The sequence below is a fragment of the Engraulis encrasicolus genome, chromosome 22, assembly GCF_034702125.1.
Source record: "Engraulis encrasicolus isolate BLACKSEA-1 chromosome 22, IST_EnEncr_1.0, whole genome shotgun sequence".
Classification (NCBI taxonomy): Eukaryota; Metazoa; Chordata; class Actinopteri; order Clupeiformes; family Engraulidae; genus Engraulis; species Engraulis encrasicolus.
In genome coordinates this window covers 50,144,161-50,169,160 of record NC_085878.1, presented here as the reverse complement: position 1 = coordinate 50,169,160, position 25,000 = coordinate 50,144,161, and the positions used below count along the sequence as shown (strand labels likewise).

Sequence of the window (25,000 nt, the reverse complement as noted above, 5' to 3'; positions counted from 1 at the left end):
TAGAAAGCAAGACCAACACTGTGAGAGTTAGAATTCAACCCTGAGTGTTATAACACTGCAAAATACACTGTGCTGGCTTTGACGGACTGCCATGTCTTGCCAGTGGTCCTGATATTTCAGATCAGTGGGCTGTCCTGTGCAGTTTGTGGGTGTAAGCAGTTCCTCCCAATGGCGACTACGGCTGGGCTGAGTAAGGGTGCCGTCCATCACAGCTTGGGACTAGAGGTCCCTTTGACTGCTCTTGTTTGGATTTTGGATCAGGGTCATAAACATGAATTCATCTGAGATTGGGTACCAATAATCCTACAAGTTGTCCCACCAGTCACTAAGTCAGTTGTTTAGAACCAAAATCCCATTGCTTGGTACAGCATGATATTTTCACCTTAGTATTCAGTAGTCCTTTGTGTTGTCTATGCCTTCTCTAGGGTTGTGAATGGGCTCTTGACTGTCACACTAGCCGTTTTCTTTGCTGTGGTCAAAGTTTGATACCCTGGAGGCTTGGGGTGGGACAACTCGACTCCCCTTCGGCCCACTGAATATTTTTTTCACTTATGACATTGTGGTATTTATTTTATTTATATGTGACAAAAATAGACATATCAATGGCGCAAATCCAGACATGAATTAAAATGTTTACTCATCAAGCAAAATGTAGTTCATCTTAGTGGACACACGACTACGAAAAAATTGTTTTCCGATCAGTAGATAGACACAGACACAGGCACAGACACAGAGATATGGCAGAATAGTCTATAATCGTGCAATCCAAATACCGTTGCTTACCTTATTCCTCCTATCTCTTTTGTCTCCCTTCCAGAACCCCTGTCCAGTCAGCAGAGCCCGCCGCCTCTGCCACCCGCCCCTCATCATCACAAGCAGACGCCATCCATCACCTCCCTCAACCATGCCCTGGCCAGCCAGACCACCGAGCTGCAGAGCGCCTCCGAGTGTGTGCAGCTGCAGGAGAACTGGGTACTGGGAAGCAACGTGGCCCTCGAAAGCAGGTGTGTGCGTATGTGAGTGTGAGTGTGAGTGTGAGTGTGTGTGTGTGAGAGAGAGAGAGAGAGAGAGAGAGAGAGAGAGAGAGAGAGAGAGAGAGAGAGAGAGAGAGAGAGAGAGAGAGAGAACTCCAAACCTAACTGGTGCCTGGCCCAGGCACGCGCACGCCAGCCTGATCTCCAAAAATTCTGTGCTCCTGGACACGGATGTTAAGGACACAAAATATGTGTCCAGGAGCACGGATTTTGCCAAAATTCCGTGCTCCTGGACACGGAATTGTTTTCCGTGCTCCAGGACACGGAATTGTTTTCCGTGATGGGCACACAGAAGTGCTTTCTATAGGCTATTACCACAGCACTGTGTAACTCTATCATTAGACATACCAAATGCTAATCCTAAACAAAATAATGCTATAGCAATTTAAGTTGTGCCCTGACCAAAACATTCCCTAACCTTAACCTGTCATTAAAGACATTTTTTGAGAAATACCTTTTCCAGTTGGTTGCTAGGCTATCAAATTCATATAATGAATGAATGAAAGAAAACTAGCTGTGCCCAGACCAAAACAATCCCTAACCCTAACCTGCCAGTAGGAAATGGTTTTTTTTAGAACAAATATTTGAAATTAGAAAAATCCTGAGAAAACACAAGACTGTGGAAACATAGAGCTGTGGGAGTAGCCTATAAAGAGAGCACTTCTCTGTGTCCATCACGGAAAACAATTCCGTGTCCAGGAGCACGGAAAACAATTCCGTGTCCAGGAGCACGGAATTTTGGCAAAATCCGCGCTCCTGGACACGGATTTTGTGCCCTTAACATCCGTGTCCAGGAGCATAGAGTTTTTGGAGATCATGTTGCGCACGCACACGCGCACACACACACAAATCTACTGATCATAGCCATTCAAGGGATGGACGAAGCTGAAAGACAAACAAGAAAGATCACTCCTTGAATACACTCGCTACAGGCTAGTTCCAACTCATTGTTCTGTCAACCAGAGTGCCTTTCTAAAGTGGTGAAATGGTGAGCTGTCTGAAGACATTATTCTCAATGTGTGTTTGTAAACAAGGCGTCACCACTGGGTGCTTGTCTTTCCAAAATCTCCACTTCTCCACGCTGATAGTCGGAGACTCTCACATCACATCAACCACAATAATATTAATTAGGCAAACAGACAAAGCAACACAGAAAAAGCTGGAGTTTAGCCAGAACCCCTGGGACTTCACAGATGTGTGGTTTTCTGAACACTATAGGCAAAGTCTTTTTCTTATTCAGTGCGTATCTCAGAACTGCTGGCAGTGTTTCTTTCATTGTGCATTTTTTTAAAGACTTAAATAGATGACCATTGTCAGAGCACCAGAAAACGTTGGCCAGTAATGACAGCAGTAGCAACAACAACAACAGCAACAAAAAGGCGAGGGGCTTTTTTTCTTTTTGCTGTGGTGCCATTTCTCAGCACACCTTATGGAGGCTGCATTCTAATGAGCATTACTCAGACAGACACTGGTGTCTCCCTCGAGTCGGATGGCGGAGGTTGGAGAAAATGATACACAGCTTTTAAGTTGTCCCCCCGCACACACATACCACCACCAACACCATTCACGCACGCACGCACGCACGCACGCACGCACGCACGCACGCACGCACGCACGCACGCACGCAGGCAGGCAGGCAGGCAGGCAGGCACGTGCACGCGCACGCGCACGCGCACACGCACACACACACACACACACACACACACACACACACACACACACACACACACACTTTCTTTCTCCTCTGTCTCTCTTTTCTTTCCTCTACCCATCTCTCTCCTCCTGTCCTCCTCTCTCTTCTGGCACTCTGAGTCTGAGAAAGAGGAATCTACTTCAGACATGCTCATGGTAGAAGGAGGCTGGAGAGGCTGTGAGTGTGAGGTGTTCTGAGTGCTGCTTTGTGTTAGCAGGAGAGCTGGCCTGAGTGTCTTGCCAGGTTAAGAGCGTCTTTGTTCCCCTCACCTCTGCTGGTCTCATAGCGCACCTCTGTTCACCACCGGCCCTCTTTTACTCAAAGCTGTATGAAGAGGCACTCGACATACGCTCTTCGGGAGTCAAACTTCTTTTGTAAAACGGGTAGCCGTCGAGCAGCATGTCAGCAGGGGTCTACTGAGTGCCATTGGTCATTCTTGTGCTGCAATGGATGATTGTGAAGCTGGAATTTGATTGGCTGGAAGGCACTTAAAAGCTACGTGCTAACATTCATCTGATGGCCTAGTTTCTGAAATAGCTTGACTGAGTCACCATATACACTCGACACACTTTAACACCCTTTCAGCTCAAGCGCTATACAGTGAGTTCAGATGTGAAGCACTAAATGTAAAAAACAGTCTTGAGGTTGTTAGGAGGAAAAGTATAATTTCCTCTAAAACACATCTAAAACCACCTCTAAACCTTCCTCTGAAACCACCAAATCTTTTTTTCTTTGTCCTTTTATGCATTTCTTGGAGTGGTGCACATAACCACTTAACACATCTTGACACTCTTTCAACCTCAAGTACCACGAACTCTCAACACTCTTTCAACTTGAACGCTGACTCTTCATGCCTACTTATCCATGTATTGTGGTGGCACACATACTAGCCTTGTCGGCACGCTCTTCAAAGATTCTGCTACCCTCTTGTTGGCTCTCTATTGCCCTCAATTTCAAGAGAACTGATCTAATCACAGTCACATTCCCTGACAGGTGTTCTCCGCGCTACATAATCTGTATGACCTACATGTTCTCCAAGTAATGTTTTAGCTTCAGCTTAACAGCCCAACGCATGCATAGAGAAGCTGTATTGATCCGCACTTCAAGCAACACGAGGATGAGAAAAATGTCCAGAGTGTAAAATCCTCAGTTCCCAGTTTTCGAGATTGACATTGATCATAGGGAGTTTATTAACTTGTAAGGATAAGATTCGAAGCATGTGTAAGGCGAACATCTGCACACCAAATATCACTCACGCTGCATAACACATGCACTAAAGAGTAGCATGAGTGCAATAAAATATTGACAGAAGTAAAAGGCATAAGGAGACAGACTCAGCTGAAATGACTGATGGGAGTGAGCGGTTTGATTGGATGTACTGTATGTGAAAGCAACAATATCCATTCGGTTGGACTAGGTGATCTTGGCTTCTCTTCAATCGATATCTATAATGGTTGGTTAATAGTTTACAGAGATTGCTAATTTGTTTCATTCTAAAAAAAAAAAATCATACACCTATGTAATCACATATTGATCTCGGAATAGTGGCAAGAATTTGTAACGGATCAGGGTTTATTTTGGAGCAAGAACAGGTATGATAGCCACCTAAGTTTCATTCCTCCCTGCTTTCCAATGGATGAGTTGATGTTGATATGATGACGGAGCAAAGGTGGGCAGATAAGTTGGACTGTTTTCTCCTTGTAAGGGCTGCTCTCTTAGGGGTCACACAGTAAAGGTTGTGGTGTTAATTCAACACTTATAGGGTTGATTTGACATCATTTGGACTCAAATGAACTCTCTAAGTGTTAAATGAGCACTGTAGAATTTACTGTGCAGGCTGATGGAGAACCGTGCCAATGCCTGTTCCCTACTGACATGTTCACGCTGAAAATCTTCTGAAATCGGACAGTTGTTTTGTAGTTTGAACCGGGTGGGTGGAGTGACGACAACGTAGTCAGCAGTTTCACCTGGGTGACAGTCACATGGGGTAACGTAAACAACCTAGTGATTTGCTTCCGAACGTGATTGGTGTGGGAATGGGCTCCAGCATCACTCTGGATGGCCTCAGTCTCAGTCCCAGAGATCAGGGGTATTATGCATTGTTTCCTGAGGCCCTATGGATATCTCCCTGTGTTAGAGTGTGCATTTCAGTTAATCCTTTCAGCTTTGTGTATACCTTGAATAGCCGTGTGTGCGTGCGTACGTGTGTGTGTGTGTGTGTGTGTGTGTGTGTGTGTGTGTGTGTGTGTGTGTGTGTGTGTGTGTGTGTGTGTGTGTGTGTGTGTGTATGTGTTTGTTTGTGTGCGTGTGTGTGTGCGTTTGTTTGTGTGCGTGTGTGTGCGTGTGCGTGTGCGCGTGTGCACGTGTGCGCGCTTGTGTGTGTGTGTGTGTGTGTGTGTGTGTGTGTGTGTGTGTGTGTGTGTGTGTGTGTGTGTGTGTGTGTGTGTGTGTGTGTGTGTTGGCTAATTAGTCAGAGGTATTCCAACCTGTGCTGAGGTGATCCAGCTGAGTCTGGGAAGAGAGACATCACAGAGCTTCAGGAGAGAGCCGACTGTACTGTTCACCCACAGAAAAGAATTAGGTGAAACTTGTAAAATGATTCATATATGGACTTGGATGCAAGTTATGTACTGTATAGCCCACACTATAAAAGCTGCCCTTTTCTTATTATCCTCATACATTATACGAGTAAGGTACACATACACATTCCATGTAGGAAACGCTTAGCCTACATTGCAGCATACGTATATGGGCCATTCCACCAAATCAATACATTTTTGCATCCCAGACAGATAAATCAAATCATTACAATAAAATCATTACAATAACAAAAGCATGTATATTTTTTAAGCACAACAGCATGTATTTTATCATCAACTAGATCTTTGAGACATGTTAATTTATTATTTATTTAATGAATTATTTTTCAGTGTTTCAATGCACCTTGCTAAAAAATGATCTTTCTGTGGGTATTTATTGTCTCAGTGACATTCTATAATTTTCACATTGGTATATTGTTCCATTTTTTTCAGCATAAATGCATGATGTCATCACTGCAAAATTAAAATAATTTTGTTTGTGTCTTCTGATTTCAAGTCAACTCTGTTACTGACATACAAAAGACCCTGTAAAATAACGGGTATATTTCAGGAGTTCCAACATCATTCACATGAAGGCAGCTCACTTACAGGAAGAGGATTTTCACCCAAATAAAAGACAAATAAGTTTGACACTTTTATAGCATGCAGTTTTGATATTTTATATGACACTTGGTTGTGGTTTCACATAGCACCATTACTGTTACCATTTTTTAACCCATAGCTTTAAACTTTTTTACTGTAATACATTGATATGCTATATCAAATCTACAGGTAATATTCTTTCAAACCGTATGAAATCTGATCTTGAGACTTGAACATTTGGTAGCTTGGGTAAATTACTGTCATTCCTGTTATTTCCCCACAGAAAAAGGTTTCAAATCCTACAGTAACAGGACTGACATTAACTCATAAGCTCATTTTGATATATGTGAAAGCCCAAAGCTACAAGTCTGATGCCCTAACCCCTTACCCATGACTGCCCATCTTATCCATGACTGCCCATATAGGAACTGCTGCTTTGTATATCATGTGACTCATTCGTGTATAAACACATGATTAATATTTGGACGTTTTTTTTTCCATACCAGGGCTGACAAATGAGTTATAAAATGAAGTAGAGAATGCCTCATGAAATAAATAGTAGTAGATAATCTGAGATGGTACCATATAATATGTTGTCAATATAAGATGTCTTTTTTTAAAAATAGTGAAAAAATTGTGTGGAATCACCCTATAAACATTCTATATTGGATGTCTGTGAGCCTGGCCCATTTTTTAGTTCTGCTCATATAAGACTTGTAGTGAATCACTTTGTAACGTCCATATTGTATCTCTTTTGTGTGGTAGCATACACGGAGGAGGGACGCTAAATATATTTCTCACACGCACACGCACACACGCACACACACACACACACACACACACACACACACACACACACACACACACACACACACACACACACACACACACACACACACACGCACACACACACACACACACACACACTTTTTGTTGTGTTGTTGTTGTTTGTAGTTCTTCATAGGCTGCTTGCCTGTGTAAAATGTGGGTTATGTAGCTGTGCGATTTGTTTTGTGGGAAGTGTGTGTGCAGCTCCTCACTTTGCCGAGGCTCAGCAGCAGGTTACCCGCCTGGTACCCGGAGAGCAACACATCCCCCCTGCTGCGCTACTCCACAGGGGGACGTCCTGGGAGAATCACTCGTGAAGATGGAGGGAAAATGTTTTTTTTCTTTCTCGTGGGAAAAAAAAGATGGAAGAAATGTGGATCATCCACTTTTTTTCAGACGCACAGGCTTAATTTTACATAAGTGTCAGCCCCTGGTGCCGTTTGGCTTCTCTTTCTTTCTCTCTCACACACACACACACACACACACACAAACACATACCCACACACACAAACACATACGCACACAAGCACACTGGAAACTTTCTGCTCTCTGGCCTGTCACAAGGAGTTTGATCTCCACACATCAAGAGTACGGGACCGTCTGAAAACGGCAGTGGCCCCACCCCCTCTGGCCTCAAGGGAGCGTCTTAAAATACCAGCCAGTCAGAAGAGCTGGACGAGCACCTGCTGCTAGGAGCTCCCGCTGAGCAGACAGCTGTTTCAGATGCGGAGAGTGGGAGAGATTAGGGGATGGAAGGAGGGAGAGAGGACAGGGGAGAGGGGAGAGAGGAGAGAGGGACAGTGTTCAGTGTTCAAATGCAGATAGATGGAAAGATTAAGGGACGGGAAGAGGGAGAGAGGGGAACATGTACAGAAAAGGGCTGGGGGGTAAAGAGTTGAAGAAGAGTGTTAGTGTGTGCATGCGTGTATACATGGTATTGGTGTGCATGGTATCGGTATACACGAGGGGACCAAAAGATCAGGCTAAAAAGATGGAAAAGGGGGTTTTGGGTAACCAATTACTGCCCACACTAATCAAACAGTCTTTTCCTGTGTGTGTGTGTGTGTGTGTGCGTGTGCGTGTGCGTGTGCGTGTGCGTGTGCGTGTACGTGTACGTGTGCGTGTGCGCGTGCGTGTACGTGTATGTGTACGTGCACACGTATGTGTGTGCTTGTGTGTGTGAGAGAGAGAGAGAGAGAGAGAGAGAGAGAGAGAGAGAGAGAGAGAGAGAGAGAGAGAGAGAGAGAGAGAGAGAGAGATGTGTGTTCATGTGTGTGGCCATACATGCCTGTGTGTTTGTCTGTGCGTGTGCAAATGTACCTTTTTGACGTTCGAGATTTACATCCCATAGATTAACTCTGCAGCAGTCTGTAAGTGGCTGAATACAGAGCCTAAAGTGGTAGGGCTCCATTCATCCTGGCCTTGGCCTACACACACGTTTAAGGTAGCTTGCGCTTGTCACTTCATACAAAGCCTGACTCCCCCACCCCTATCCCACACACACCCCTCTTCCCTCTCCTTTCTATTCTGCACCCTCTTGTCCTCACACAAACGCTTTATTTTCCCAGAAAACTCCCCACGGCCCTGCTTCTATTTTCCCCTGACTGCTGAGGTACTGTTGCCAATGTCAAGCCAATGACAATAGAACTGACACTTTTTGGGGACACAGGGGGAAAGCGGAAGGGGGGTAAGAGTGTTGGGATAGGGGTGCAGTGGTGACGGAGGTGGGTGGGAGGTACAACACTTTCACTACTACAGTATGCTAAAAAAAAATCTCCTTGTGGACAGAATTCTTTAAATGGAGCCCCATGCAAACGCTTCCTCACACTTGAAAAGTGCCGGCGGATTACCTCAGCTTAAGCTCCTCCGGCCCCCAACGTCACACTTGCTCTAATCAATTATGGGCTGTTTGGCCTCAAAATGGCAGCTCTTCGTCGGCCATGTTTGTTCACTCAGACCGACCAAAAAGGAGCTTTTACACAAACCAGACCGGGTGCGTCAGAGTGTGACTAATCCTGAACTGTGTGTGTGTGTGTGTGTGTGTGTGTGAGTGTGTGTGTGTGTGTGTGTGTGTGTGTGTGTGTGTGTGTGTGTGTGTGTGTGTGTGTGTGTGTGTGTGTGTGTGTGTGTGTGTGTGTGTGTGTGTGTGTGTGTGCGTGTGTGCGTGCGTGCGTGTGTGTGCGTGTGTGTGTGTGTGTGTGTCTGTCTGCTGCTTGCTCCATGACTACTGTAGCCCCAGACAACGGCAGGCAGACTCAAATGAAAGTTACCCAGTAGCAGCATACCTGAATGAGTGGGTCAGCTCGGGTTGCTTTGCCTTACACCTCTTAGACCCAAAGAGCCACGTCTGAAACAGGCGCGGTGGGCATCTGAGATGATTTTATGGTGAATTAAAGGGACTAATGGACTAATGTTATTTTAAGAGAAAATGTTCTTCTCTTATTCCATCTCGTGCTGAATTGGACACAACTGGGTCACATAGACTCTTTTGTTTATCTTCATATCTCTTACTGTAATTGTGTCAGCAAAACGCTGTACAGTTATCATAAAAAAGACAATAGTCCAGCGGGAGCATGTAGAGAATCCCTCTTCTTGTAATGCATGCTATTATTTCTTTCTTACTGTGAAAGTGGTGGATTTAGTCATCATTTGCATTCTAGATTTGGCAATGGCTTTTCTGGCGATGAAAGTGGCAATTATTTCGCGGTGCCAGCTACTTGATGGTCACAATCATGGACGTCCGATAGTAATCTCATTACTGTTACTGTGAGGCAGATGAGACGGTCAGCCTGTCAGCCTGCTCTGGGTGAACAAATGTCCCTCCTCTACATTGTATTTTATACTGTATGTTTTGCATTTAGTGAACACCCGTTGTGGACATTGCCATCCCTGACATGTGCTCTGAAGTACATATACAGTAGGGCAGGTCTGTAAAAAAAACATTTTCAATGTGCAATGAGACAAGTTGGGCCAGTGTCCACATTAAGGCTGTGATTACTCAGGATTCGCCCTGAAGTTGCCTGTCTCTTAGACAGTTATTGAGACGATATCTAATAATATCTAATGTCCAACAGTTTCATTCCATTCCACTGGACAAGACCTTCCAAATCTAAATTTAACATTAGTAATGAATGGGTTTAAATTGGTAATATGATATAAAGCATGTTCATGTGAATTATTCATCTGCATTTTACATGTGGTTCCAAATTAAGTTACGTGAGTAAAATAAAAATTATGTTACTTTCTGTGAGACTGAAAAATGTGACAAGTTACTCTACTGTACATAAGCAAACTTCTAGTGATGTTTCTTTGACAGCTCCACTCAGTGTAAGGTCTGTAATACGTACAAGGTGACCTCAAGACTTGCAACGAGGCATTTTGAGCAAAATGAGAAAAAAGGGGGTCTGTGGAATACAATCACTCCCCTGGCTAGGGGGCTTGTAGCCCTGCATGTTGTGTGCATATTCAATGCCATGTGTATTTGCAAAAAGCTCGCACAAAAATCACACAAAAGAAATAGGAAAAGCTTGCAGGAATGTTTCTCAGCATCTCTGAAAATAGGACATTTAAAGCGAATGTTTAGAAATGTAACGTAATAAAAATGCAAGCCAGAGAGTTTTACTACTTGTAAATCACTGATGCAATAGATGTGCTGAATGTCAGCATATGGAGAAAATATGTCATATTTATGATGCAGGAAAGTGTGAAGATTGTTAGACATGGGAAGGAGATTAAATTGTCCAACAACAAAAAGCACCTGACACACCAAATGAAAGAATAAACAAGCAAATGTGTCACATCAGGTTATTTCAGCAATGTCATGTACTGTATAGTGTCATTGGTAAGTCAAACCACAACAAAAGCGCTTCATATAGCAGATTGCCTAATTTTCAATTGGCTCTGAGCATAATTTCCATACTGTGAGTTGGCTATAGGCATAGTGCAAGCTCAAGGCAACATGCATATCACTCAAATAAGCTCTTCTTTTTAAAGACCCCGTATAATGCTATCACTGCTTGGGGTAATTAGACAGCAGCTCTGTTATTCCACAATGTTCTATGTCACAGACATGTAATTGGATATGTAGCCTACAGTCACATGGCACAAGTTCCCCCGTGGTCATCATACCCTCTTCTTGAACCCGTAATGTCTTCCCCCTCCTCTGCAGCGGCTGTGTCTTCACTAGTTAATCAGTACATGTCCTTCCATTTGTCACCTGACTCGTGCTTTACCCCTGCGTAGAGAAGCATAATTAATCTAATCTACTACAAATGGGCTTGCGAAAGCACTAAGAGAAGATAGTATTCAATTCTTCATCTGTATTGATGTGCCGCCTCCACAGACCTCAATTTGATTTTGCCTTCTGTGGGCAACGACAGAGCCATGGGCTGCGTGCGGAATAAACCCAGCCTGGCCTTGCCGTCTTGCCATCTATTTACATGTCCCTCAACGTCACAACTGGGGGTGTTCTGGAAGGATATTGTTGTTGTTGCCAGCCAACTAGCCAATCAGCAAATGAAGGAGGGACAGGTGGGGGGGTCACACATTTCAAAATGGTTTCTTAGTGTCAACCAAATGTTAGTGGGTAAAATCAGACTCACATTTCAAAGTTCACCCCGTCCACCAATAATCCTTTCTAAATTCCACAATTGAAATTAGTAGAAGGGTATGATGAGACCAGGCTACAATGACAGGGCCATTAGCAGGGAAATAAGCGTTGACAGGAACCCAAAGCTGGTGTGGAGAGTAGAGCAGTGGAGTGGAGCGGATACCTGAGACTGAGTCTGGCTGAGAGAGGGCTTGTATCAGATGAAGCATCAGCACCCTCAGGCCCAGACTCCCAGCCTAACCGTCAGCACTTTCAGGAGGGAGATGACACACAGTCGATATTGATATGTTAATTCAACACTTTGAGGGTAACATCATCACCAGGAGTGTTGCATTAACACTGCACATTTACTGTGCACACTTTCCAGTTCCAGCTCGTGTTCTGGGTCATATTATGGAAGTTTTCATACATTTGACACCATAGTGCCTGTGGTCCTGTACTGTATTTGAAAGGATAACATGTTTTTTTTGCTTTGTTTTTTTAAGGGGGAAAAAAAACATTTTGGAGGTTATAATTTGATCATGAAAGCTATAGCTAAACTTGACTGATTAAGCATACTGTAAATATTGGACTAGTAATACTTTTACTGAACTTGTTTCTGGTGACAAATGGAACAATAGCATACATGTTTTGAATAGCATGCAGTATTAAAAAAGTGTATGAAATTTGTTTCGGATCAACTAAAGACACTGCTATTATCAATATGATTTTTACAGAAGCTACTTACATTTTTCCTCACTTAAAACCTTCCTTTCTCTTTTCAGGCCTTTCCTTTTTAATACAGGCACTGGAGTCGCTGCTTGTTAATATCAAGATGATGGTTCATTGAAAACTGCTTAAATTTTCATCACTTACATGTAATACTTCACTTCCATTCTGTTTTCAGGCACTTCAAGACATGCACTGGTACCAACTCCTTGTTAATAATGTCACTGAGTGTGTGCATATGCAGTTCAGTATTCCGAATTTGGGTTTGAACATATAAACACCTTTTCTCGACTTCAGTATCCCAGATAAGCCCTTATTCTGGAAGTCGACCTACTGGCTCATGGAAACACCTTATCCCAGAGTCTTCCCATAGAATGTGGATGCTGGTATCCTGGCTACATGCATTTGAAGAGAATTGTAAAACGGCCAAGAATGTAGACTGGTATATAACACTCTGTACTCATATAAACACCTTATCCCGAATTTGATCATAACCGGGACAAGCCTCATATTTGGGATACTGAACTGCATAACGCACTCAATATGACCGTTCTTTGAAAAGAACTCTAGTTTTCCTGTGACCGGCCTTGCTGCTTCTGTAGACACTTCCTTTTCAAGGGCCCAGCACCAGCACCAACTTCTTGTGAATATCAAAATGACTGTTCTTTGAAAAGTACTGTTATTTTTTCTCACTTATGACCTCACCTCCTTTGTCTCTATTGTAGACACTTCCTTTTCAAGACGGGCACTGGTGCCAACTCCTTGTTTGCCGCTGCAGCTCCTGGCTACACCATGGCAACAGGCTCGGTGTACTCCCACCCCGCGCGCCCGCTGCCCAGAAGCACCCTGTCCAGGGGCGCCTTCAAGTTCAAGAAGTCCCCAAAATACTGCACCTGGAAATGCACCGCCCTCAGCGCCGTGGCGGTGGCCGTCCTACTGTCAATCATCCTCTGCTACTGCATAGGTGAGAGGATGTGAATGTGCTTGTATGTTTCGGTTCCATGTGTGTGTGTGTGTCTGTGTGTGTGTCTCTGTGTGTGTGCGCGCGCACCTGCATTTATTTGTACAATTATTGTGGCTTGTGTGTATGTACACTTATTCAAACGCACACACATGCACACTATAATTGTCACAATTGCTCACAGTAATTGTACACACATTCAATCATCATCTGTTGCAGGTGTGTGTGTGTGTGTGTGTGTGTGTGTGTGTGTGTGTGTGTGTGTGTGTGTGTGTGTGTGTGTGTGTGTGTGTGTGTGTGTGTGTGTGTGTGTGTGTGTGTGTGTGTGTGTGTGTGTGTGTGTGCATACATACTTGCGTATACATGATGGTGAAAAAAGTGTTCCATTGTCTGTGTGCTTTGTTTGCTCACCTATTTCATCGTCTGCCAGAGCAAATCATGTGCGGTTGACTTTAAATAGCCTCTTTTACTCTATCTTGCTTCCTTTCTCTCTCTCTCTCTCTCTCTCTCTCTCTCTCTCTCTCTCTCTCCCCTCTCTCTCTCTCTCTCTCTCTCTCTCTCTCTCTCTCTCTCTCTCTCCCTCTCTCTCTCATTTTTAGCTTGTACTTCCGCATCCTCGGACACACGCTGAACTAACATTGTCTGCATACTGCGGATGACACTGTTTTTTTTTCACAGTCTCTTATCCCCCTCCCCCCTCCTCTCCTCTGCTCTTCTCCTCTCTTCTGGTCTCTGTCATCTCTCCTCCCCTCAACCCCTCTCCATTGTGGATTTGCTATCTCTGGTTTGTGTGTCTTTCTCAGCCCTTCTCATTTTTCTGTTCTATTGCAGAGCTTTAATCCCTTTTTACCCCACTCCTTTTTGGTTGTTTTTTTTTCCCGTTGGCTTCAGCCAATTATTCACAACTAATCATCATCTATAGACAAACACAAAAGCACACATGCACACAATCAAACACACACTGTGTCTCTCTGTCTTTGTCACACACTCTCTCTCTCTGTCACTGTCTCTATTACTATCGCTCTCTCTGTCTCTGTATAGACAGAGAGAGAGAGAGAGAGAGAGAGAGAGAGAGAGAGAGAGAGAGAGAGAGAGAGAGAGAGAGAGAGAGAGAGAGAGAGAGAGATGCCCTTTTACACATACAATACATACACACTTGCGTAAACAACTAATTTGCACACTAACAGACATGTACTGTACGTATACAACACACATAATCACATGCAAACAAACACTCCTTCTTTGTCATGTCTTTCACACACGCATGCACACTCTGTCTACTGCTGTCTCTGTCACACACACTCTTTCTTTCTGTCTATCTGTCTGACTGTATCTCTCTCTCTCTCTCTCTCTGTCTCTCTCCCTCTCTCTCTCTCTCTCTCTCTCTCTCTCTCTCTCTCTCTCTCACTCTCTCTCTCTCCCTCTCTCTCCCACTCTCTCTCTCTCTCTCTCAGAGAAGAAAATGAACGCATGCACATGCACACACACGCACACACGCGCACACACACACACACACACACACACACACACACACACACACACACACACACACACACACACACACACACACACACACACACACACACACACACACACACACACACACACTCACAAACAGGAAGAGGTAGCTGTTTGTGAAGTGCCAGTAGATCAATGGCGGGGAAGTGAGGAAACCAGATCTGAATTGCTGCCTCGCTGTGCGCTCCACAATGCGGCCAACTTTGAAGAGGAGTTTTCATGAGCTCACTTCACACTTCACTCCTCCCAACACATGTCTCCAGGGGTGTGTAGAATTAGTCATGGCAGAGGAAGAGAGGAACGGACAGACAGAGAGAGAGAGAGAGAGAGAGAGAGAGAGAGAGAGAGAGAGAGAGAGAGAGAGAGAGAGAGAGAGAGAGAGACAGACACACAGACACACAGACACACAGACACACAGACAGACAGACAGACAGACAGACAGACAGACAGACAGACAGACAGACAGACAGACAGACAGACAGAGAAAAGTGAAAAGAACAAAGGCAAGGGGAAGAGCAAAGAACAGAATGCTCTTCATTACATTTTAGGGGCAGGACGTATGGATTCATTGAAGCAAGTCTTCTCCATTCTTTTTTCTTTTCGGTCTCTATATCCCTTGACTTACTTTGTTCACTCTATCTGCCTGCCACGATCTCTGCCTAATTATCTTGCTGTGTCCTTCCCCCGTCTGTTATTCTCTTTCACCAGTCGTCTTTGCCTATGTCCTTCTCTTTGTCTGTTTCTGTCTGTCTGTCTGTCTGTCTGTCTGTCTGTCTGTCTGTCTGTCTCTCTCTCTCTCTCTCTCTCTCTCTCTCTCTCTCTCTCTCTCTCTCTCTCTGACAGTGGTTGTCTGGGAGATGGGGAGATGCCTGGTCTTGGTTTGTTTCTGAATTGACTAAAGCAGTCAGTGGTCCTTTACTGCAGTGAAATGTTTCGATAAAACTCTCTCAAAGAACAGATCAGCCTGCCTGCCTGTCTGTCTGTCTGTCTGTCTGTCTGTCTGTCTGTCTGTCTGCCTGCCTGTCTGTCTGTCTGTCTGTCTGTTCCGTCTGACTACCATCCCCCACCCACCACCCCTCTCCCCAAGTAGGTGTCAGACAAGAGCTAAGGGACTGCATCTGCCGTGTTTATATATTTAATTCGTATTTTGATTTTAAACTTTATTGTGCAGATCATTGTGGATGATAAAATCCACAGTCAACACACTTAAGTCTACAGGCCTGATTTGAAACATCTGGATGAGTACACTAGCTTGGGCAGGTGGTAATTAATTTCCTGAAATGCAGTGAGACATCTCTTTTTGCCCTCCCCCATCAACAGAAAAGTGAAGGTGGTGAAAACATAGCTCTTCATTTCAACCACCATTGACCTTCAAAAAAGAAGTTCAACTTGTCTCACCTGGCCAGAAAGGGTTTTTTTTAACCACCCTCTGTTGATGCAAGTCCAGCTCAAATGGAAAGCTGCTAAAATGCTATGGGCATTCTGGCCAACTGTAGCGCTATTACATTGCACTAAAGTCTTCTGCAGGGCAGGGTACTGTACAGGGAATTACCGGTAGGTACAGTACAAAGCCAGTTTGCCAGGTGTGTGTGTGTGAGAGAGAGGTTAGATGCCTTGCCTTAGGGTATTTCAGGCTGTATGGAAGCTCCGGGTACTCAGTTCCCAGGGGAAAATAGAACTTTAAAAGATAATATTGTTCCCTGGGATCACTTGGGTCATCGTCAAAGACTTAGACTCTAAGTCAACCCTCACAATTCCCATCAAATAACTCAACAGCAAATGTGATAAGACCTTAGTGTTAATGCAACAAAAATGTAGAATGAATGTTCATCCTTACATTTAGCCCTACCCAAACAGTGGTCATTGAAAACATTTCGTTCTGTTTTCCTGCTTTTCTCCGTATTTCTTTATTGATCTTTATTCATGTATTATGTGTCTGTCTGTTTCCTGTCCAGCTATGAACTTGATGGGCCTGACCTGGCGTCTACGTGATGTGGAAACCCATGCTTTTGAGAACGGACGCTCCAGGGCAGTTCCCACACCAACAGTGGCAGTGACAATGCTAACATCTCCAGACAAAGGTATGGACAGTGTAGATTTTCCTGCAGGTAGGGTAACTTCACAACTGCCTAGTGCCATTTTAAATAGTAGCAGTGAAATATGTTGCCGTGAGTGTTGCTGTGACACATAAGCTTACATGCGACTCAACTGTGCCTGTGCATGTGGCTGTGTGTCAGAATTTGTACAACATGTTATGTAGGTGTTATTTTTTTCTCTTTCCTTGTTTCTTACATATAAGCAAACTCAACTGACTCACAATGAACCCATAGCCGAGGTTGGCTGTATGTCTCATTCCCGGAAATATTTAATCCATTTTACCACACCAGGAAGCATTACACCGAGCTATTTGCTCTCATGAATTATAAAAGACGAGGCTAAAAGAAAATATTGCGTTTTTATTTTTAGGTATTTGTTAATAAAATACCTGGACTGAAAATAGCTTGTTGCTATGGTTTCCCCTATCAGTTCATCAGCATAAGGAACAAAGGCTTACAGTATTGGGTTTCTTAAGCACACAAGGAAATGAGATCTGTCTATCTCATTCGTTTCAAATATTGTTCTGTCAGCTAGAAGAGGTAAAAGTCTTTCAAAGGACCAAGTCTTTCTTGGTGATTGAAATGGCTTCCAAGTGTGATAAGTGTTAGCAATATTTGCAATGCAGGCAGGGGCATTTCTGCTTTTGCCTTTCATGTTATTTGAAATCCCCAAACAAGATCGACAAGCACTTTGTGTCTGCCAAACCATTACACACACAAGACTGATACAGAAATGCCATGCCATGCACACACGCATATGTCACGTGTGCTGAAGTGGTGTGTGTGTGCGTGTGTACGTGTGTGCGTGTGTGAGTGTGTGCATGCCTGTTTGCGTGCGTTTGTGTGTGTGTGTGTGTGTGTGTGTGTGTGTGTGTGTGTGTGTGTGTGTGTGTGTGTGTGTGTGTGTGTGTGTGTGTGTGTGTGTGTGTGTGTGTGTGTGTGTGTGTGTCAATTTGAGTCTGAATCGCAAACAAACTGTTGGTGATGACATTGACATACTGTATACCCTGATTGATCGAAATGTGTAAACACAGTTAAGGAGGAGAGGTGTGAGTTTGAGTGTGTGCCAGAGAGAGAGAGACACAGAGAGAGAGAGAGACAGAGAGAGAAACAGAGAGAGAGACTGCTTGCGGGCATGTGTGTTTGTTATGAATGGTAAGGTTCAAATAAACTGTATTTAACTAAACTGTGAATGATAAGAAAGAGACAGGGTGTGTGAGAGAGAGAGAGAAAGGCAGGAAGAGGGACAGACTGAGGGGCTAACTTAGTCTTCACACCGTTGCACCTACCCTCACTGCTGAAGCTGAGGCTTAAACTGGATGTGGATTGCATATCCAACTGGCTGTGAGCCAGGGAGATTTTTTCAATGGAAATCAATATACTCTCTTGCCCACTCTTCTGGGAAATAATCTTACGGCAGTGGAAGATGCGCTTAAATAACTTTTATTTCTTTATTCTTCCTTGCTGCTGTTTTTTAATGTCCTTGGCTGCTGTTTTACTGAACAGTTTTACTGAAGTGAACGGGAAACCTGGGGTGTCTGGCTATAAAAAAGTAAGTGAACTAGAGGGTAGTTACACCATCAAACCACCAGAGAATTTTTCCCATCATGAAAAACTCATGTGAACGTCCGTCAGAGATTCCTGTGATAGCGGTCAGTAGTGCTTCAGTAGCAGTGCTTACCATAAGTAGAAAACACAAAAGGGAAGTCCGGAGACGATGAGTGAGTTTTGAGTGAGAGGTTAGAAGTACTGAGGTCTAGCTACATGTATGACTATATACAGGCTATTATAATGGTGTAGAAGTGGGCACACTAGTGGACACACTAACCCCACATTCAGAGAGCACCAACTACACACCAAGAAGCTTAGTGGCTTACAGCTTATCTCTTTATTTGGATGACGTTGCAGAAGGATTTGTAGCGATCCAACGTCACTGTTTGCTTAACAAAATACTAAACTACTACGTATATCGTACCAGGCAGCATTGCTATGGCATTGCTGATATTCCTGTAACAACAAGCTTTACAGTAATGTACACTCTGGATGAAGAGGTTAACAATAGCAATTACATTCATGTTATCCATGGCAATGTTCAGTTTATAGTTAATAAGTAAATATATACTGTGTGTATATATAAATAAAGAGACACACTGTTTTCTTACTTTTAAGTTGTGCCCATGTGATGTACAGTGGCAGTTTCACACTGCAAAGTTGTCATATACAGTAACTGTTGTTCACCTTGCATGTTTTCCTTGAGGAACAACTCACAGAACACATGCAAATAGCTTAACTCAGCACACACACACACACGTAATTTATCAAGCCCAAAAGCAAAAGTAACTTGTAGACAAAATTGCCTTTACGCTATTAAAATGAGAAAGCATTGGCTCAATAAAAGACCTTATGTTTCCACAAGTTGACATTCCTGATATGATTGAAGGGAGTATAGTTTGGATATCTCACCCTCCCAGCAGTTTTTATGTGTTTTGAGCTGTTGGAAATGCTAAGGTCAGAATTGGGGCAAGTTACAAGAAGGAGTCATACTACACCCTCCATGGTGAAACGTTGTGCAACTCTGCATTTTCCTGAATCCAATTTCATGAGATCGAACTCTATTGCTTTCATTTCATTTCATTTTGTGCTTACAGCTACTGTGCTGTCCATCCCGTCTCTCAATGGCAGAGACCCCACTGGTTTAGCACTGTGTGCTGCTTTCGTCGTATGCACAGTTATTGTTTGCTGATCACCAGCAAATTGGGTTCCAAACATTCAGAAGAGTAGGCAGAGCGTGCCATTGTTTGTATAGGATTTTAAGTAGCTCAGGCACCTACGTATGAACGGTGCAATGGTTAAAGTGTATCGCTGTGCGAATGGTGAATGCTGAAGGGATTTCAGCTGACTAAAAGCACAGAGAGATCAAACCTGTTCTCTCACAGCCAAATGGAAAGGAGCAAGACAATAATATAGGTTTCTGGCGTGCGTGCGTGCGCGTGCGTGCGTGCGTGTGTGCATGATCCCATTCGTGTTGATATCACTTTTTAACTAGTTTTTAAGCCTTGTACTGTATGCCTTTTGGTGCCTCAGTGATCTCTCTGTACTGGAGGATATGCATACGTAAGTGCACCAATTGCTTGTTACCCAACACTCCAGTGAACATTAGGTTGAAAAAAAATGCTCAATTTTGTAAGATGGCAGATGTGGAAGTCAGAGTTAGTGCACCAGTATCAAGGACATGATTGCTTTGCTTTTTATGTGATTCTTATCTTTTCAGACTGTGTGTGTGTGTGTGTGTGTGTGTGCGTGCGTGCGTGCGTGCGTGCGTGCGTGCGTGCGTGCGTGCGTGCGTGCGTGCGTGCGTGCGTGCGTGCGTGCGTGTGTGTGTGAGAGTGAGTGTGTGTGAGAGAGAGAGTTTGGGGGTTGGAGTTTAGAGTGTATCCTGTGAATTGACTTGACGTCACATAGCTCTGTAGCACCATCATAGGAGCTGACTGACAGACTGACAGCCATATGAGGCTGCCTCGATAAACGCTGTCTTGTCAAAATGATAGACTCAGTATCAGATTTGTCAGTAACCAAACAAGAACGGAGAAAAACCCTATCCCCAGACCTTATCAAGTTTTCTTCACCAGGAAGGCGTTTAGAAGACCACTGATCTACAAAACACCCACATGAGCAAAGCAGCTGAAGCTAGATTTAAGGTTAGGGGCCTGACCGCAATATGTCAACTGATAAAGAGCATTCTGACTATCAAGTATCATACCAGTGTGACTGTCAGATATGTTCTCCCAGTTAGGGATTCAATCTTTAGCATCCCCAGTTATACAGTATCAATCAACTTAAATCAGTTCGGCTTCAACATAGTGTGATTATTATTATTTTATTGATTATTAGTGTGATTACTATTTGTCCAATCTCCTTGCGTTTGATGAATACATGATTTTATGTAATGATGATGACGATTTGCTTGATTATGCTCTTGTACACTTGTTGTGTGTTTTGAACAGTACAAAAAAGAGAAAAATGACCCATTAGCTATGTTGAGCAGCATCTACAGTAAAGGCACCAATAGACCAGATGTGATTTGAGCGATTCCAGCGACGAAAGTAATTGACTTTGTATTGCCGTCAGAAGGGACAAAAGCTATTCGGGTGATTTGAGTTACTTGAGCGACAGTTTGCACTTGAGTGAATATAATGCAAATGAGCTATGATGCGGTTCGGCGACAGCCGCCACAGCCAATAGAAAAGCCGGAAGGCTTGCATTCTGCTTTTAACGGACATACTCTGTCGCTTCTATTGCTCGTATTGCTCTTGCTGAACAGTCCAGCGATTCTGTCGCTTAATCTTGTCGCCGCCTGTGCATTTGCCCGGTAACAGTTTTAACAGTTCATAAAAATTAATGACAAGAGTACCTACATGTCCAATGACTAAATGCCCTCAATATGCAATATCCCAACATTGTTAACTGTTGACATGAGGCTGCATTTAGTTTTCACATTGTGGTCATTGTGGGGATTGTATTCTTACTAATAGCAAGAAGTGACTACGATGGTTGCTTCCATTCGCTGGTCATGATTAACAGTTTTGAGTTGCTTTCTATTGTGGTAACAAATAATGGTGAGGGAAATGAAATTTGGAAACCTTGAGGTAGCCCCCATAAGAACAAAAAAACAGTGGTGTAATAAATAATGATCAATGCCAATAATGGTAATTTTCTCTGATTTCATTTTTACACTGTCATTGACATTTCTGTAATATCAATATTGCCCGAAATTGACCACAATATTGCAGCAATCTGAGTTGAACTGATGTTTAGTAGGAGTGCCCCCCCCACACACACACAGTATACATGCACATACACACACACACACACACACACACACACACACACACACACACACACACACACACACACACACACACACACACACACACACACACACACACACACACACACACACACACACACACACACACACACAAACACAAACACACAAACACAGACATGTGTGATGCATGTGTGCATGCATATGCAGATTGTGCATAATAAAATGAAAATGAAACCGTCAGCAGTTGTCCACACCTGTCTGACCTGCCCTACTGTCCCACCGACCTATTTTTTTACCCTCTCCCTCCTCTCTTCTCCGCTGCACAGAATCTCACCTCTCTTGTCATTTTCATTTTTCTTCCCTCTCCAGTATTGCAGTTTTTGTCTTTTATTTGTAATTTTTATTATGCACCTCACAGTCTTTCTCTGGCGTCTTTAGTGTCATTTTATGGCTCTCGTAAAGCTGTTTTATCTTTTTGCCCGGCCAAACTATTCTAATCATTTAAACTTTTATGGTTTCTCATTCTTCTCCTCATCCATTTTCTCACTCCTCTGTGATGCCTACAACCTTGAAGACAGGACAGTCTGTACAACACTGTAGGCTACTGACAGAAACTTTACTTTTGTTTTTTTATGAAAGTGGTTTAGGGAGCAATGTCATGTTTTTGACTCTTGTCCATGCTTCTGTTCTTCTGTGTTCTTAGTGTTCACTCCACTCACATTTACTCACATTCCAAAGTGACTCATCATGAGTGAATTGTCTAGGAAATGTGTCCTATTTTGGTATGTTTTCACAAGGTCAATGTACCTAAGTAGTCACACGCAAGCCCCAAAAAGCAAACCTGTTTCAAACTGACTGGCCGACATAGAACCATATGGAGCCGCTGCATGGTACTAAAATATGTCAGAGTCAGTCATGTAACATAAAACGGAAAGTTGCTTAAGGAAAAAATTAAGACAGCTTTCTAAATCGCACCACATTACACATTTCTTCTTAAATCGATGACCGTGTACTGTACATGCATGCCATTGCCTCACTGTAAATTCAGGGTGCAATATGACAATATAATATCGTGAATCGTTAAAATGAGTAGAAGATTGTCGACAATCTGCCAAAGTGGATAAATAGTACAGATCATATAGATCACCGTGGAGTGAGGACATTCCCTTCATCAGATATAGAACTAGGCCCTATTCAAATCTAAATGTTCAGAAAGTTGTAGCCCTAAAAATGCCCATTTTTGTTTTTGTTGGGGTTTCTTTTCGATGGAAGATTGTGATAAAATAATTGAAATCGAGATTTTATGTTTGTTATGACATTTTTTACCATATTGCCCACCCCTACTGTAAATGTCACTTTCCCTGAGCTCTTCCTTCCCCCTCACATTGCCCTCTTTCATGTCCCTCCGTCTCTTTTCCCACCTACGCAGGTCGAACAGGTGTGCCACCCCAACAGGAGAACGTCACCTTGGACACGGGACAGGTCGGGGTAGGCCAGAGGTCGGGCCAGGCCGTGCCACCTGGGGTCTTCTGGCGCTCGCGACTGGCCATGGACGAACCAAACTTCCTCAAGTTCAACATCTCCATCCACAAGAACGCACTCATCGGCCTCTATGGGAGGAAGGGGCTGCCACCCACTCACACGCAGGTGAGCAGTCACACAGGAGCAGTGCGGTCTGACAGAGGCATGTGTGCATGCGTGCGTGTGTGCGTGCATGCGTGTGTGTGTGCGTGAGTGCGTGGGTGTGTAGGGTGCTTGTGAACTGTATATGCATCCATCCGTGTGTGTTTGTGTCTGTGCGTCCATGCGTTTGTATATGTGCATCTGTTGTGAATTTGCATCTGTTCTTGCGTGTGGGTGTGCTTGTGCGTGTGTGTGCGTGTGCGTGTGCGTGTGCGTGTGCGCGTGCGTGTGCGTGTACGTGGACGTGTGCGTGTGCGTGTGCGTGTGTGTGTTTGTACTACAGTAATCTACCTTTGTGAGGCCACTGCTATTGGAGCACACACACATGTTGGAGCCCTCGCTCCATTTGCGGCCCAAATCCTGAACCCCACATGTTTTGACCCCTTTAGCTGGATTGGTTTTATTTTTTGCTGGTGAAACTTTTTCACACTGGGATTGTTTTGGTTTGGGCACAGTTTAGCATTCTTTAGCTATTGTTAGGGTTAATATGAATGGAAGGCCCCCACAAAGATATAAAGATTGGGCTGTGTGTGTGTGTGTGCGTGTGTGTCTGTGTGTTTAGGTATGCATATGTGTGTTTCTATGGTGTGTTTGGAGTAGAGACGTGGGAGGAGGTGGGGAGCATGGGGTGAGGACTGTTAATTTTGCATACATATTATTTTTTGCCAATTCAGATGGGCATTCACAGCACAACACTGCTGCTTGTTAATGTAAAAACTAGCTTTATATTGTCGAGCGCAGTTGCAAATTCCAACGCAAGCAGACATGTACAAAGGAGTTTTCAGACCGTGGTTTTGCGTGTCAGCAGCAGCTGCAGCGAGTGAATCGTGACCAAAAGCCGCTACCAGACGCACTAAATCTGCAACAACACTGTTTCATTCGGTGCCTGTACTGTGGGCAGTACTTTTCGATATGTTTTCAGGCTTTTATTCCTTTAATTTGGACAAGACAGTGAGAGATGGACTGATGAGTGATAGGACATGAGTGGGAGAAAGATGGGGTCAGATTTATAGTGCTCTGGTCTGTGGCAGCCAGTAAGCCATACTATTAACACACTGGATCCACTGCACACTGGTCGAAAATAATAATAATACATACATTTTTAAACTATGTGAAATAATAACAAAATGTAAAATAAGCGGTAGGGCACCGCGACCCGTGTTCGTTTCCGGCCTGGGTCCTTTGCCGACCCTTCCCCGACTCTCTCTCCCCACTCGCTTCCTGTAGATATATTCACTGTCCTATCACAAATGAAGGCAAAAAAGCCCAAACAATATTTCAAAAAATATATTAATAGAATAACTTTTAGCATTGCACAACCGATCACTGATCAGGTTTGTCTAAATTTCCTAAAATTTCCATTTTGTAATGGAGTGCTTTGGGTTACTGTATATGATAATGGCATGCTTTCGGGCAGCCACAACTCCCCAATGAGGGCAATGTCATGACATCTGCCATGTAGACAATGGGAATTTCTTTTGCTAAAGATCACTCACACAAAATAGCAATCATGCCATGTGCCTATCATAAATGCACAGTGTGCACCACAGCACGATAGGGCACAGAGAGGGGACAAGCAAAAAATCCACCAAATGCAACAAATTAAATAAAACAGAACAAACAACTATCTAGCTGTTTTGCAGTTTTTCTCACGGCAGACAGCATGCCATTTGTTTGTCCCTCTTGCTCTCAATGGTTATCTGAAATAACCATAACGTCTGTGTACACCAAACTGATTGCTACTGTGTGATACCGTGAAACGCTGCAGAGATTACGATCGTCTTTCAGCACAAAGGACCAATGTCAGGGCTTGTGTTTTTGTTGTTTGCCACAAGTACTGTATGAAGGCCATACTAATTC

General features: G+C 43.7%; 1 protein-coding gene across 1 annotated transcript in view; it reads left to right on the top strand.

The window, feature by feature from the left end:
- The window catches only part of si:dkey-237h12.3 (teneurin-3), a 215,683-nt gene that overhangs the window by 71,198 nt on the left and 119,485 nt on the right, over window positions 1-25,000 (top strand). The window contains exons 3-6 of the mRNA XM_063188595.1: window positions 818-1,004; window positions 12,780-13,018; window positions 16,489-16,614; window positions 22,887-23,104. Of these exons, the coding sequence (XP_063044665.1) occupies window positions 818-1,004; window positions 12,780-13,018; window positions 16,489-16,614; window positions 22,887-23,104 (770 nt within the window). The remainder of the gene's footprint in view (window positions 1-817; window positions 1,005-12,779; window positions 13,019-16,488; window positions 16,615-22,886; window positions 23,105-25,000) is intronic.